This window comes from Mastacembelus armatus, chromosome 13 (assembly GCF_900324485.2).
Source record: "Mastacembelus armatus chromosome 13, fMasArm1.2, whole genome shotgun sequence".
NCBI classification, from domain to species: Eukaryota; Metazoa; Chordata; class Actinopteri; order Synbranchiformes; family Mastacembelidae; genus Mastacembelus; species Mastacembelus armatus.
In genome coordinates, this window is record NC_046645.1 from 8699019 (window position 1) to 8715600 (window position 16582).

General features: G+C 40.2%; 1 protein-coding gene across 5 annotated transcripts in view; it reads left to right on the forward strand.

Moving 5' to 3' along the window:
* The window catches only part of LOC113122841 (cell surface glycoprotein MUC18-like), a 32072-nt gene continuing 15490 nt past the window's right edge, over nucleotides 1-16582 (forward strand). The window contains exon 1 of one of the 5 annotated variants that reach the window (XM_026294484.2): nucleotides 1-293. In XM_026294484.2, coding sequence (XP_026150269.1) covers nucleotides 230-293 — 64 coding nt within the window. In that variant the 5' untranslated portion in view covers nucleotides 1-229. The remainder of the gene's footprint in view (nucleotides 294-16582) is intronic. The other 4 variants (XM_026294476.2, XM_033325524.1, XM_026294493.2 and 1 more) reach the window with 4 other exon arrangements.

Below are 16582 nucleotides of genomic sequence, written 5' to 3' on the forward strand. Positions count from 1 at the left end.
GTGGTGACTGCTATATATATATATATATATGTATATATTGTTATTATTAATTATTTAGATTTTTTACAGTGGAGGTGTCTCTGCCCCTCCTGCATCATTTGCCTCCCCGCGCTGCCCGGCCGCTCCTCTCACTGTGGCTCACAGTTTTCCAGGAGTACCACAGCCTGACACACTCCCTCCGTACACACACACACCCCTGCGCGGACATCTACTGCACCGACCGACAAACATGGCTGTACGGGACACTGCGCCTCTGCTCGTCGCACTGCTGGTCCTCCTTCACACCTGGACAGGTGAGCGCCCGAGAAACATTTGGCCACTCGAGCAGAACAACGCGTGGGCTGGGGTTGGCACTGTGCAGGTGGGGTCTCATAGTGGCTTTTAGAAAGTTTCCACACATGGACGCGCACCCTGGAAATGACATGATTGAATTTTACCTCGACTGCGAGGAGTTAGTGAGTGCAGGGGATGTAGCAGCAGCTCAGTTTGGGTGTCCCTACTGTGTGACAGTGCTGCTCCCTCTTTGCAGCTCAGTCCACAGTGAGAGTTTAACTTTGCATGATTTTTGTGTTTTGGTGAGCACATAGAAACTTTGTCTCCTAGCTCATATCACCCAGGCCCGATGAGTGCAGCCCCTGTGTATGATAATATATCAAGGACAGCCTCCTGTTGCTGATTTCATTTTTCATTAGAAAATCCATTTAAGCCTGTCATTTGAGCCTGTCAGCTCAGGCTGATACCACTGTAACCTGGCTGTATGTGTTAAACATGCATTTTAACTTCTTTAACTTTAACTTCACCTTTGAAAGTCCTGAGGAAAAAGTCGATTTTTGAAGGTGTAGATTTTTTTAGCACACAATAACCCGAGGTCTGAGCTGAAAATGAGTTTTAGAGCTACAATATCTAAGAGGCTGTAATGTAAATATGTTGTTTTCACCTCTATTTTGTCACTGTGAATGGATTTCCCATTGCAAAGTGTTTCTAAGTTGTGTGTAGAAGAATCAGAGAGTGACAGGCTACAGTTGTGTTGTGAATAAACAGGCCAGTGTAGAAACCTGGAGCTGAAATGAGCATAATGAGACGTCCGTGGTATGTGAAATTCGTTAAGTTTGCTTTGTGTATTTTTAGCCTCCTGCCATCCACAGAGGTATGGCTGCAGTGAGGCAGCTCTCCGTCTGCTTACTGTCAGCTCCTGTCTGTTCCCAGCAGCGATCAAGTGGCTCAGTGCTGCTCAGGCTCCTCTGTGTTTCTGCCACACACAGTCAGACACATTCCCAGAGTCAGAAACTGCTCAAACTCTGGTGATATTTACAGGACATTTCTGTGTAAAGGCAAACGAAAGAAGAGTGTTCATCTGTATATTGCATATTGGTAGATAAGACTTCTTCTTTAAATCGGCTGTGAGGGACGATAATAAAGAAAAAATTTGGATGGCAACCTGTGAGGTGCAGATATGGGTTTATTTTTGGAAGAGAGCATGAGTGTAGATTTATATGTGGTGTTATGTGTGTTAAAAAGGCATCCTGGTGTAGGTTTGCTTTGACTGCTTGTTTAAATAAGACCGGTCAGTGTGTGCCCCCCCCCCCCCCACACACACACAACCCTCTTGCTCTTACTTTGGGAACTTCTTTCTTACCTCATTAGTTCATGTTGAGATTTAGCGTTTAACTGTTGTGGTGAGCGTGTGGTCAGTTTGCTCCAGCTCAAAGCCTGTAATAGTCGTTATCTTGTTGCATTTTGTGGTGCTGGTCAACACCCACTCAGGCCTGCTGCCTCTGCAAAGACTCACTGTTTGAATTTGTGCACATGGAACACAAATGAGCGCGATTGTGTTTGTGACAAGGGCAGCCCCCGATGACATCAGAAGAAAGACAGACTGTAGCGGTGACCCCCGATAAGGATATTATTCACTTCCTGTGACATCTGCTAATCAAGCTGTGCCAAAGAGCGGCTACGTTAGACCTTGCTCATTTAAAGGTCATCACTTTCTGCTGCGGCTGAGACACTGGGCCTCGGTTTCATGTGCTCAAAACAACTGCTGCTCTTCAGAAGAAGTGAGCTGGTCACAGACAATAAATGCCCTTGTTATGTCTCAGCCACAGCATAGAAAATCCAGGCCCAGCAATCTGGCAGAGGATCAGCAGAGAGAGAGAGTGGATTTGACGTAGAAGTCCCTAAATTCAGGCATCTCTTCCGGTACATTTTCGCAGTGGGGGCCGTGTCTGTTTAATTTCTGTACATTTGAGCAGCTGCTGGTTTGTGCAGACATGTTGGACCAAAGTGGAGTCCAGTGGAGTCCGTGTAGGTACAAAATAAATTTGCTCTGTTCATTGCAAACACAGTATTTCAGGATATAGCCCTGAATCTTTGCCATTAGGATCACTTCTTCATTGTAACAGATGGAAATGTTCAATATGTCCTGAAACCATGTCCTTGTCTGGAGATAGTTTGTCACACACACATGGTGTGTTATCCTTGTTCTGAAAAAAAAAAAAAAGCCTTCAGCTGCTCAGGCACTCTGTTTATGTGTTCCCGTGTAGGACACCAAAGAGAAAAGGAGCAGTCGACCACTGTGTCTGATCTGGGCCATGAAACTGCAGCATCAATCTGGAGATGTCTACAGTTGTTTTGGTGATTTTACAGTTGTTAGGATTAGGGAAACATAATCCAGATCCCCAGTGAAATCCGGAAAGGAAACAGTATAAAGGAAAGTGAATTTGAGATAAAGAGAAGCTTTATAGTTAAGAGAAGGACAATCCTTGTATCAGACAATTTGCTGTATTTATCTACCGTAATACCTAGAATAACCACACTTGTTCCTGAACATGGCAGACTCTGCAAACAGTTATTTGATTTATTAAACCCAGTGCTGATAGTGTGTAGCTCTTCAACATGGGTGTCACCTCTTTCTGTTAAGGCACTGAAAGGGTTACAGTAACACAAAACCCCTAAATAACGTTTGCAATATTAAAACACAAACACAGATTACTAATTAGTCAATAGATATCTCAGTGTTAGACTATGAAAGCAAAAGGAAAAAAAAAACTACTGCAGGTTTTTTAAGACATTTTTATGAAAACAGAGTTTGATCCACGTCTCCCTGCTGAACTGTATAATGGGTAGAGGCTGTGCACTTGGGAGCATGAATTGGAGAAGCACAGGGTTTCCTTTTACTGTTTGATCTTTGTGTTGATGTAAATACCATCCATTATCACCATTACCTGGGTCAATAGAGCAAGCCAGTGATGGAAAGGGTGGGGGGCTGTTATGATGGAGAAAGCTCCCAGGACTTTGTGCTGTTGTCAACAGGACCATTTTGTGCTCATTCACGGAGTAGCAACACATAATTGTTTCTGTAATGCGGCTCAAACAAAGAAATAATCTGCAGCCAAGCTTTGTTGAATGATATCATCAACACTTTCGGTTGCCTTGTGCCGAGCGATCTAACTTTTATTTATTGTGAAAAAGGAAGGAAGATATTCTGCTTTGTTCAGGCTTGGCTTATCAGAATAGGGGAGAATACACACTTTTGTCAACACATTTCTCCCAAAGAAAAAGCGTTGTTCTTGATGTACTGTATTAAAATAGCAAAACATCTGCAATGAAAGTTATTTCACAAAAAAACCTCATTTATTCAGTTTCAAAGATTCTTGTAACATTGTTCAGCAGATTTGGGTTTTTAGAAGAAAAAGCCTTAAGACAGTATCAGCCTTGTCTGCAGATGTGCAATGAGGCCTTTCATCTGTAAGTCATATAGCAGGGCCTCAACACACATTGGACAGTTTGAGTGTACTCTGATGTATTGCTCTATATTTGGCCGCAGGGCAAATCCATTCATATCATCCGTTTAGAGATCACCTTCACCCAGCGCAGCATCTGAAGAGCCAGCCCTTGTCCGGCTGCTCCGACTCTAACGACATTTGAAGTCCCCTGATCAGCTGCGTACACTCCCAGAGGCTCAAAGACACACAAACACACACTCAGGTCAGCTCACTGCTGCTACATAAAGACTTGTTGTCATCATGGGCTATTTTTACTAAAGCAGTGTTACTGTCTCACTGCTCATCACACTGACGAACCCTAGGACCTGTCGAATTCACTTCACTTTCATGTTACAGATGTGCAGTTTGAAAGTTTTTCATTTTTGAGGTATGTGTTTGTGAGAGGAATGTTGACATGCTGTCCATAGGTTTAGGAGGATTCCTCCTAAACACATAGGAAACCCCTGTTACTTATTCATCCTCTGTAATTTTATGAACAAGTATCAAAGAGTGGCAGTTTTGAGGTTTAATGACTCTCCAAATGGCAGAATATTCATTGAATGTGATATAGTTAATACATTTTGGCACAAAGACTTATAATCACATCATAACACAAGATAAGCAGGACCAGGAATGATGATGATTTGGTTTTGTACTGGGCATCAGTGCCAAATGTTGTTTTGCACTCTTACAGTTAAAGCTGCAACAACTAATCAATTATTAAAATATTAATGTAGCGCTTTGTGACAACACATAGTCGATTAATCAAGAACATAACAGATTAATCGATTATTAAAATAGTAGTTTGTTGCAGCCCTACTTAGAATAAATGTTACTGCACTTCTCTAACAAGCAGGGCTGGTTCTTGCCAGCTGTGGAAGGGTGGGCTGGGCAATTATTAAGATAAATTCAGAATAATGATTTATTATTATTATTATTATTATTCATTTAACACACATTACAATGCTTCCAATTTGTATAACCACGTGAGATAAAAATCACACCTCTCTCATTAGCAACATCCAACCTAGGGAAACATCTGTCCCTCAAAACGCTGTATTCAATATGCAGCCCGCCTTAGATCGCATTTACCAAAGCACAAATCATAAAAACTAATAGATAAATTCTGTCTTTCACAAAATTCCAATTGGGTGGGCAAGACTGATGTTTGGGTGGGCTAAGCCCACCCCTGCCCATGCCTAGATCCGGCCCTGCTAACAAGTCATGCACCCTTGACTGTTAACTGGTGAAACTGGCCATTTACATGTAGAGTATAAAGTAACTAATTTCATTAATAAGAAATACAGGAGATTTCATTAAATGTATCGTCTGCAACAACCTGATGTATAATCATCAGATTACTGTATCTACAAATACGCATTTTTCTGATAAAGTAGTTCCAAGCTGTGATGTAACTGCTGTAGTTTTATGAGTCTGTGAAAACAGCGTGAAATATTAATAAAATGAGCACAAAGCGTAAAAGCCTCAGCACTGGGGAAGGTATTTGACCTGAGCTGCTGATCCCAAAGAAAAACATAAAATTGAACAAAGCGAAGATGTTCTTATCTTGTTTGTTTGACATTGAGAAAGCAGGAAAATAGTTTAAAAAAAACCCTAGAGTGACCTGACCGTTCTGGTGACCTCCGACCGTTTATTGCAGCAAGAGAAGTTAAAAGGTTAGTGTGGTGCTTTCAAAAACAATGAAAAGACAAACAGGATGAAGGGTTTTGTTAAATCAGTGGATGCTCAGTGGACATTTCTTCTTTGTTTAAAACATTTTAAACTTTATACGCTCAGCAGAAAAAAATAGCACAGATAGTCCAGTCCTCAGATGGGACTATCTGCAGAGCACAGTTCACTGGACAAGAACTAAAGGTGAGATTTATGTGATATACTTTTATGTACATTGATAAATCACTGAGAACTGGTTCAGTGAAACGGTCATACAGAGAAGCTGATGTGCAGTTTCTATCAAACTAATTATTAAACTCAGTGTGATTCGACACTGTGAAATGGAGAGTGATTTGCAGCAAAGTCTATTTAATAACATTGAATGTATTGTGTTACGGTGAACTTGGTTTTGTTTGCTTGTGACTGTCCATTATGAAAATTATAATTATAATAAACTTATCATCAGATTCATCATCCTTCTTGTCCTGTTTTACTGATGAATAGGAAAAGCTGTTTTTTATCCTGCCTGATTATTTGCCGGACTTCTTTAACTGTAACTCTACTCTCTGGGATGACCTGCTAAGTTAAACCTTTTCACTTTTAAAACAACAAGCCAAGCTAAACTGTCCTTATGTTGTATCCGTCCTGAAATGAACTCTAGCCTTTTTAAATTTAAACATACTGGAAAAACTCTCTGCATCTAAAAACACAAACATTACTTTGGGCGCTGAGGGGAAACATCTTTGGTTAAGGGAAAGGTTGAGGTCCAGAGCTGAGATGGTGTTAGGTTGAGCTCTGGATGATTTTAATTAAATGACACTGATTGACTCATGTATTTAATTTGTTTTTGAAACCACAGAGAAGCCCTCTTGTAAGGAATTTGTCTTCCCACTTTGGACTTCTGGCTTGTATCTCTGTCCCGTGAGACTGGCGTGAGCCCCCCTGTGACCCTACAGGATCTTTTTTTTTTCTTGGAAATGTTCCAATTATCTTTTTTCTTTTTTCTCAGTCTTGTTCAAAGGTTGTTCTGTGGCCGCCAGATGCAGCAGTTGTTCTATCATGTCTGTCACACTAACTCCAGTGTCAGAATGATGGTTTCTACTTGGTCTTTTGTTCTTAAGAAATACTTTACATTCTTAAGCGCTGCAGTGGTGCGGACTTTTACCAGAACACTGAAATCAGTTCAACTCACCCTGTCGGATGGGATGGGATGTGATATGTGTGTGGTAAAATGAATCCCAGCCAAAAATCATTCATTTCAGTGACATTTCAAAATGTAGACTTTTCTGACTTTTAGCAAAATCATATAATTTATTACCCACAACACCAGAAAGTGTTTTATGTTGACATGACAAGCTGAAATCATTCTCTTGCTAATGACTGGACAGTGTCTCCAGTGTTGGTCATAATGCAGCTTTTTTTCTTTACACCTGTCTTTTAAAAGTTTAACTACTGGAGAGTTTGTGACTGGATTTCTACTTAGTAGAGTATTGTCAGTATTAAGTTACTATTCCACTGTGAATAGCCGGAAACCTGATAAGGAAATTGTTTAAAGTTTTCCATGCATCATCCTGAAAACAGCTGCTTTATTGCTTCAGATATAAAAATGGTGGTTGTACTTACAGTGGCTCGTCCTCATCTCCAGATCTGTTTTCATAGATGAGGATGAAGAGGGCTGACACTGTTTTCTTCAGACTATTTATGGAATAACATGTGGTGAGATTATATGAGCCAAATTAAATTCAGCTCTCATTGTATAGTCCTGAACTCTGGAGTCTGAGTCTGAGGAGCTGCACAGACAGAAGTGCAAGCAAAAATACCTATATAAGCACATTTAATAGTTATAGTGTTGCTTAGTCAGAGCCTCATTGCTCTTAATTACATTTAATCAGAATGACAACAAACTCTTGAAGGATATGAACTCTAATAGGTCTTGTCTATCATTTTCTAAGATTATTTGTGTCCTTTTACACATATTTAGAGAGAGGAAACATGAAAGACTGAGGTGGAGGGGGATTTGTGTGACAAGGTTTCAGTCCGCCAGGATGCCTTAAAGTAAAACAAGTAGTATCATTGCCAGATTATTGTCTGTATTTGTCAAACTTGTCAAAGGAAAGAAGTTTATAACATGAGTGGTAGCAGCAAATCTGTGACACTGGAAAGCATCAGCAAGACATAGTTCAGAGTCAGATGTGTTTATGATACAACATGTACTTTAGATTAGCTCTTAGGGATGTGTTTTTTAATTTAGTGGTTTAATGGACATTTACACTGGCGTTTATTACTGCACAGATATTGTAAACTATCTATAAAATGTTAATTCAGTAATGTGATTAAAAATCAGAAGGATGCAACATTGGCATCTTTGATTTCTACTGGAGAATTAATGTTTTTTTTTTTAATATTAATGTTCTAATTTAATGTATGGGCTCTTCTACATTTTGACTCTGCTCAGAGGTCAAACACCCACAGACCCCTCTTTGTCCCTCTGTAATGTGAGAAAAACACTCGACCGAGGGGCCTCTTCTTACAACTTGTTTTTTAATTTATTTTTGCTTTGCAGAGTGATAAAGATGAGACTTGTGGTGTCTCTTTGCTAGGGACTAATGATTGCAGAGGGCAGGCTGTTGTCAATGGAAAGGGTTATCATTTGTCCTCCTCTGCCTCCAGTTGTGAGAAGTTACCAGATGCAAGTGGCTTGGGGATGCAGTGAAAGCACCCCAGTCTGTGCTGGGGTGACAGGTCGCATGTCTGGGTTTTAGCATGGACTCTACTCTGACAACTTCAGATCCAAAGATGTGAAAACTGACAAAACTTAATTCATTACCTTATTTTCCAACACCACTGGGAAGCAGTCAGCCGAAGTGTGCTTCCATCTTTTTGCTTTGTGTTGTGTGAAATTGCTGCATGTAAACTGTCAGTTTGGTGAATGTGTTTGAGAATGTAATTTTTTGCATCATCTTTTTTTAATGTTGCTCCTGTTGAGTTGTAATATTGGTGGTTCTAGGTTTACTTGTGTGTTTGCATGTATTTTCTTACACTGCAGTGTGTTGATCTCTGAGCCCCCATACAAATGAGATCCTGGCTGGTCCTTGGGTCTCAACTTGTCCTCTGGGAGCTGCACTTGCACAAGTGGAGACTAGAGGCCCGTCAGGATCTCTGTCTATTCTCTGATAGTTCAACACCCTGCTTAATAATGGATGTTGTTTTCCTGAAATAATGCACTGTGCTGATCTAATGCACATTAGGATCCTTTTAACCTAATGCAGCCCTCAGCCGTGACACTGTGCTGCTGACTCCACACAGGTACAGCAAGTAGCTTCTCAGTGTTTAGTCGCAATGGATAACTATTAGTTGTTAACTATGGTTTGCTTTTCTCTCTGGCTTCACTGTTTATGTAAGGCCCAAATTCATCGTCTTTAATTCAGTTACATGTCAGTTGTTGTGCTTCAGGTTTTTTGCTCATCCAATGAAACTCTGATTACTGATATTTTTTCTATTCTGGTGAGCAGACATTCAGTGGAAAGTGGTCTGATATGGCCTGAATCTGTTTTTTTCCCCAATTCAATTTAAATCAGCCTTCTCTAAGTAGAAACAACTGATGCAATCAAAAGAGATCATTGTTTTCTTTGCTCTTTTTTTTTTTTTCAACATGCAGCACAAACACCCAGGACCTCAGATCACAGCTTGTGAAGTATTATAAATCGTACTTTTTTATTTTAGTGTTGATTTAGGCGAAGCTTATGGCAGTACACCATGTGAGAAAGAAATCACCAACACAGCTACTGTTATTTTCAAGAAGTTGTGATGACATCAGTGCTAAGATCACATTTATTTGAGAAGTTTGCACAAATTTTAATTTAGATTTTTATGTGCATGTCTACTATGTTGGGGAATTTGACTTGTGCAGCCAGTGTCTGAAGAAACCTTATCTTTGCCTGTGTTATGTGGTGCATTAGACATTTACACATTTACAGATTCAAACAGGATGTTTTGGCTAGACACAACAATTATCTATTCATTTCTATAAGTATCAACCAATGGGATATCTGTCAGGGAGAATGATAAACAAGGGAGCTACACATCCAAGAAGTACATGTCAGTTTTAGGTGGTTTTGTTACTATTCGGAAAAGATTGGTTTCATAAACTACAGAGCATTGTACTTTTTAGATGTATGAACTGGTACTTCACAGTATTTTAGAAACAGACAGAGTATGTTTGCACTGAGAGTGATGAAAGGTTTGCATTTTCAAGTTGCAGATTGAATTGCCAATTTTAAAATGAATTGCAAATTGAATAGAGTCTACAAATCATCCATATTTGCAAGTTATATAAAAGAGAATTTTCTCCGTCTCTTTCATTCTTCTGGTATGACATGAACACAACATTAGGTCACCACTCAAGTTTCCAAGGAAGCAACAGTTTTCCTTTACCTCGGCTGTCGTATGACATACTACACATGGGAATGTGTCTGATTGTTGCCAGGGTTTTAATGTTCAACATTACCATATTGCATATGAGACACACTCCTGGCAACACATAGTGATGGGGAGTAAACACACTCCAGTGTAAGCTTGCAGCATCAAGATGCACATTACATGATGGCGAACTAATTGATGCAGCTGGCATGTGTTGCCCTTTAGCTGTCAGACCGTTCGTCTTGGTAACACTGGCACTTTAACAGCAGCAATTTTAGTGTAATCTAAGATTTTGGTGGAGATACCTCTATATCACTTGAACACACACACATTCACACACCCAAAGGTACCAAATGGATGTCTTGCAGACTGAGTTCTGCAATTCCAGCATCTACCAAAGAAGGCTATAGTTGCTGCTCCCGAGTACCATATCCTGAGAGTCAATGGGTAAAATTCTTTGTGTGTGTGTGTGTGTGTGTGTGTGTGTGTGTGTGTGTGTGTGTGTGTGTGTGTGTGTGTGTGTGTGTGTGTGTGTGTGTGTGTGTGTGTGTGTGTGTGTGTGTGTGTGTGTGTGTGTGTCTGTCTGTATCTGCAATCTATCTTTAGCCATAAAATGCCAGCAGCAAGCAACTCACATCTCATACTTGTGAAGCCATGTCATGGGACTTCTGCCACACACACTTTCTCTGCCTCTGTTTTCTGTACCGCCATGTACAAAAATAATATCCCTGCTGGCCTTTCCCAACAGCAGCTTGTGGCATTATGGAGACCATTTTGTAGTCTGGAACGTGAGAAATGTCCCGCTGAGATTTACTCAAACCCACAGACACACACACACAAACACACAAATGCAAGTAGACAGGTTTATTAGATTGTGAGAGTGATTTTAAAATGCTTTTTTTAAATGATGGGAGTAGAGGATTTGGACATGGGAAAATGACCACATCCCACATGAAGTCAGAAGCTAAATGTTCAACGCATATTTTTTATGTGTGTGTGCATTTTAAAATAGCTGTGTGGAAACTTTGAGCAAAGGGGAGTAGTCTTGTTGCTAAGGAGTAATCAAAAGGTCGACAACACAGTCAACTGTCTTTAGAGCGTAACTGCTATGGCGAGACCAAAGAGCTGCTTATCCACGCCGGATTAACCGTAGGGCAGTGAACGTGTGCTGCCCCTTACAGCTGAAGGCCTGTGGTTGGATCTTCACAGCTGTGGTCTGGGAAATTATTCTCATGCTAGTCCAGGACTCCTCTGGCAGTCCAAGTGTCTTTTTTTTTTTTGGCGTTTATTGAAAAGCAACAAGTGCCACCCAAAATGTGAAGTGAAATATAAAATGGACTTTTTTCACTGCTGAAGAAACAAGACTTCTATGATACTGACAAGTTATCAAAGCCCGTATTGGCATAGAAAGTAAAGCAAACATGTGTCTCACACTCTAGTTCACTGGTTTAGTATAAAAACAACAGGTTGCAGTGTTACATGTAAGTTTAGGGAGTTCCTTTCATTCCTTTCTTAGATGCTAGAGTCACCTAAAAATCTTTTAAAAATAATTGGCTCACTTTCCTCTAGTCATGCAGTTAGTGGACAAACGCACCGTCACACTGTCGGGATGGTGGCAGAAAGCTCAGAGGTTGAGGTTGAACTGATGCTTAATTCTCCTGCTCTGTGGCAGCTTGATGCGGAGGAGCATAACTTGCTTTGATCTCTTTAATTTTAAGTGTACCAACACCACCTGCATCAGAAGTCACCTTTTGATCAACCCAAACGATTTATTACCGTACTGTACTGAGAACCAAGCTAGATCTATCCTGACCTCTACAACAGGTGGTTGAAATGGAATATAGCTTCTGATCACCGGGAGAAATCAGAGAGTGATGTGACTCCCTCCCTGTCTCCTCTGTTGTGTGGTCCACTCTGACGCTTTCCACTCTATTTACATTCTTTGTGTCCTTCTCCTTCTCCGCCTTTTGGAAGCCGTTAATTTTGACGCCATGTTGAATGATACTGCTGGCATTTGGCTCCAGCACCCTGGGGATCAGTGAATGTGTGTGTGTTAGTGTAAGGGAAAGTGTTTGACTTGTCAGTGTTACTAGTTGACCTTATTTTTTTCCCTCAGGCATTGTGAGAATGCACAGTTTGGTTGCCACAGCTGCCACTGTCCATCTCATTGTTTCTGCACCCAGCACCTGAACCCCACACAGGCTCATGACAAAGGAACCCCCTCTGTATTCTGTATTAGGGTCGCATCTAGTGGGTATTTGTATTATTCTTAAACACAAGAAGGTAGTTGAATTCCCCAGAGCGTAGGCCACGGCTGCTACACTGTCTGTTTTGTTTGTCCAGATTTAGGTTGGGTGCAGACTGACTTTAGCCTTGTGTTAAAACTCAGACTTCTAATTCATTTGAAGGGGTACCAATGCATGGGCCCTTGGCACAACAGTGCAGGGTTGTATAGGAAAAATGTAGATCCAGGCGTAGTTTGCTGCCACAAAATCTCATCCAGTAAGGTACTGGGTAGGACAATCAGATAGAAGTAATTGCACATTCCTGTAGATTATGTGTGTAATGTATTTCTGCTTAGGTCACACATTATGATGACAGATAAAAATCGTCGCAGCCGAACTCTCGAACTTCTCTCACTGGTGCCTTAACCACATGCCCCCACTTAACCACACTGGTCTGACCCACTCAGCTGCTAAAACAGGAGTTGTGTTTACAAGAAATTGGGGACACTGTGGTCAGAGGTTCAAAGGGATACCTTCAGTTTCTTGAGTTGAGAATTTCACGGTGGAGTCTGTGTTTGACATTTTGTTTAATGACTGATCTTAGCAATTTGAATAATTTATCCATAGCTTATTAATACACATGCACATTTGATGCTGAGTACATCTGGTTTACTAATCTATATGCTGCCTATCTCGACCCAGTCACGCCTAAATCTCCTGCAATTCCTCTGGAGTCCAGTTTCTAGATGCTATTTCTGTTTGGTGCTGTTGGTCAGTCCTCACCACTTCAGGAGAGCAACTGTGTGTGGCCAACATAGTGGGAATGGAGCCATCCACCCAGCCCCAGGGCTGCAGCAACAAGACTAGTTTTAGAAATGTCTTCTCCTATTCTAGAATCCTAGAATTAGGTCAATCCTTATTATCCTTATAATCCACAATCCTTATTAGTACATTAAAGTCTTGCTGACTGATGGTGGCTAATGCAAACAAACAAGATGAAAAAATGTTTTTATATTGATAAAGAAAGAGCAAAACACACTGTCGTCAAAGAGCCTCATGTCAGGGAGGTTTATGAACGATCCTTAATAAGTAACACAATGAACTGTGGATCCATAAATGCATGAAACCCCTGCAGAAAAAGAACTTAGAGGATTATTAACTGAATAAATAAAATGGTATGACAAAGTGTTTAGTCCACATATCATGAATACTTCTTAGTCTGCTGTAGAAAAATCTGTCATTCTTTTATATGAGTGGCTTATTCATGGCATTATAAACTACAGCTTGTTGAGTTTATGGAGAAATGTGCCAGGAGCTGTGGGGATGATTCATGAGTCTGTGAGGGCCCCTTTTCGTTTTGGAGTGCCCAATTAAATCCTTGAGTCTGGTGTTGTGTGTCTGTGTTAAAATGCCTTGGGGTGCGTCACAGGAATAATGTGATTGATGAACTTGTGACAAGGCCTATAGTGTTGTATGTTTTCAGTTGTTCCTCATAAAATTCTTTTACATCATTAAGCCAAGCTGAACTGACCCAGACTGAGTGGGGTTACTGTTCTGGCAATGGATCTATGAAAGGGGATAAGAGTTTGGCTGCATCTGCCCATCTCTCAAATACATCTGTGAAGACTCTTCCAGAAGAGTTTCATATATAGAAGCACACCATCAGAGGCAGCTGCCTGAGATGTTAGGATACCATCAAAAATCATCCACACTGATTGGCAGTAATACATATTTATTCAGCATCAGCCTCCAGAAGTTGAATCTGTATAATCATAAACAAAGAAGAAAAGACTAAAATTACCTAAATGGGTATTTACATGAACATGACTATTGTTCTCTATTGTTTTCATTCAGTTAACATTAGAACATGAAGGTGGGATTGGCCTGTATAAATGCTGACTGTATGGATGAGAGAAGCGAGAACAGGTGTGTGAGTGGGCGGAGGAGGCCAGGTGACAGGGGCATCTGGTGCCTGGGTCGAGAACGGCAGGAATTGTTACACTTGCATGTTTGATGTTCATGCATTGTCTATCTTACACAATGCATGAACTGTGTCCCGCAAGCAAACAATCACCATATCTTACATTCAGAGCTGTCTGTTGTTTGTACCTGTAAGTCTTCATTCTTTGTGATTTCATACAAGAATAAAAGATGTCGCCATGTCGGGCTGTTTTGTTAGAAAGTTCAAGATCAATACATAGATTAATAATTGATAGATTAAAAGATGCATGATTTTTTGTTTGATGAAACCTGTAAGGAGGCATTTGTATGAAAAAACTCCAAACAGCTTGATGAGGATTAAATGAGAATTCAGCAGTTGTGAGGTGGGAGTGCTAACGTCAGTTATGAACATGTTTTTAATGCATTTATGAAAATGTTTGTCAGGAATCAGATTTTTAATAGACTGAAGGAACCCTGAAGCAGAAGGTGGTTGACCTATATAAACTCCACATCCTGCTGCAGTATGTCAGGAGAACATTCATTTTCACATATTGTGTTTCTCTGGTCAGTACATTGAGTGAGATTTCTTATCTGCAGCTAGATAACATTTCCTCCTGTTCTGTTCGTGTCACTGAGGGGCATAATAAATGTCAGAGGCCACAGAATCTCTCATATGACCAGTCACTCTTTCTTTACATGTCTGTCTTTATTTTGGGTTCTCTTACCGCCCTACCTCTGTCTTTTCTTCCTTCCATCCTCTCTCACTCGTCTTTTGTCTGTTTGCACGTTTTATTTCTACACTTTGTTCAGTCTGCCTGACTGAGGCACTGTTGTCTCATGCTCCCTCCTTCTGTCTCAGACTTTTCTGAAGTGGGGCTGCTATTTCTGGTGCCAGTTTGGTCAGTGCACTGAAATTCTACTGTATCATGTAAGCAAACAAGCTTGATGGGCCATTGTTATTCTTAGATTTGACAGGGCTGGAAACTTGTCCCTGAGCTGTCACTGTCATTTTACCAGTGTGTATGGGTGGACATATTTATACATACTGTACATGCACAGTACAAAACTGCCAGCAAATGATTTTATGATCTAATTATAATTAGATGTGATACAGCCCTCATTATTTTAATTATGCCCTTACATGACATCTGTTTTTTTGCTACGTACACATATACATACACACATATATTTTATATACACACAAAGCTGAAGCTCTGCTGTTTTGACAACTGTCATCTTTTTTGGTGTAATATTCATACTCATCCCTTTGTGTCTCGGTTCAGTGAAGTCTCAGTCTCTTCTCTGGAGCTCATGCCCGAAGTAAATTATACATGAATTTGATTGTAAGCGGGAAAAGCCTTGGTATGTAAATATTAACACAGTACCTTAAAATCTAACTCTGTGATAGAAGAAACAGATTATAAGGACTTTGTAATGCAAACAAAACTGCTTGCTCTCTCTTTCTGATTAATGGAATTAGGGAATTAGGACTGCATAGTTCACTTTACAGAGAGCAGGAAGGCTCTAAAAATAAGTGTTTGATAAGTAATGAATGAAAGAGCAGAGTAGAGATGTTGTGCCGTGAGGCTGCAGTTGTTATGCACTAGTACATTTACAAATCACATAATAATGTGTTTAGTGCTGGAGCTGAGTCTCCAGTTCAGGTCATTAGTTTGATGCAGCTTTGAGACCTCAAACCTCAGTGAGTGTCTGTGTGTGTGTGTGTGTGTGTGTGTGTGTGTGTGTGTGTGTGTGTGTGTGTGTGTGTGTGTGTGTGTGTGTGTGTGTGTGTGTGTGTGTTGGTGTACAAACTCCTGTTGCACACAGTTCCCAGACAGACAAGCAACAAGATCTCAGGTTATACGTGTGTCTCTCTGTTACCCTTGACCCCACTCATCATCCTGTCAGTCACTGTTGCTGCTTTCATCTGATTTCTTTTTCGCCCCAATTTGAAACGATGTTTCTCTTCAGTAAGAGGGCCTAAGAAACCCAATATTGGCCTGTCCTTCCATTAAAAAATGGATACTTTGACAGGCAGTGGCCACCGTAACCTAAACTTTGGTACGGATATTTACAATGAATTTTGGTGAACTGACTTTTCCGCTAACATACCCAATAGACCACATTTTCCACTTTTACACAAGAAAAACACATTTGCACACAAGTTGTTGTTTTGATCTAATGGGCAAACGTCAATGAAATTTGCTGAGCATGATTGTGCTCCTGTGGAAGATGAATCCTTCTAATTACCTTTAAAGGTACAATGTGTAAAATGTGAACAATTTTGCAAATTTGTTTCTGTTGTTGTTTTTGTAATTCAGAATGTTTGATGAACTTTTATTGTTTCATTTAAAGTTAATATTTTACATAGGAGAAACTGGTAAAAGTGACAGCTCATCTATGCAGTGTTAATATTCAAATGGACTAATATGTTTCTATTCATCCCATGTAAGAGGACACAAATTATTACTGCTGCAGATAGTTATTTAAGCACAAATTTAGTTAAATGAAAAACTATTCCAATAAAAATTCAAAGAAAATTTATTTAGATTACATGTTTGTTCC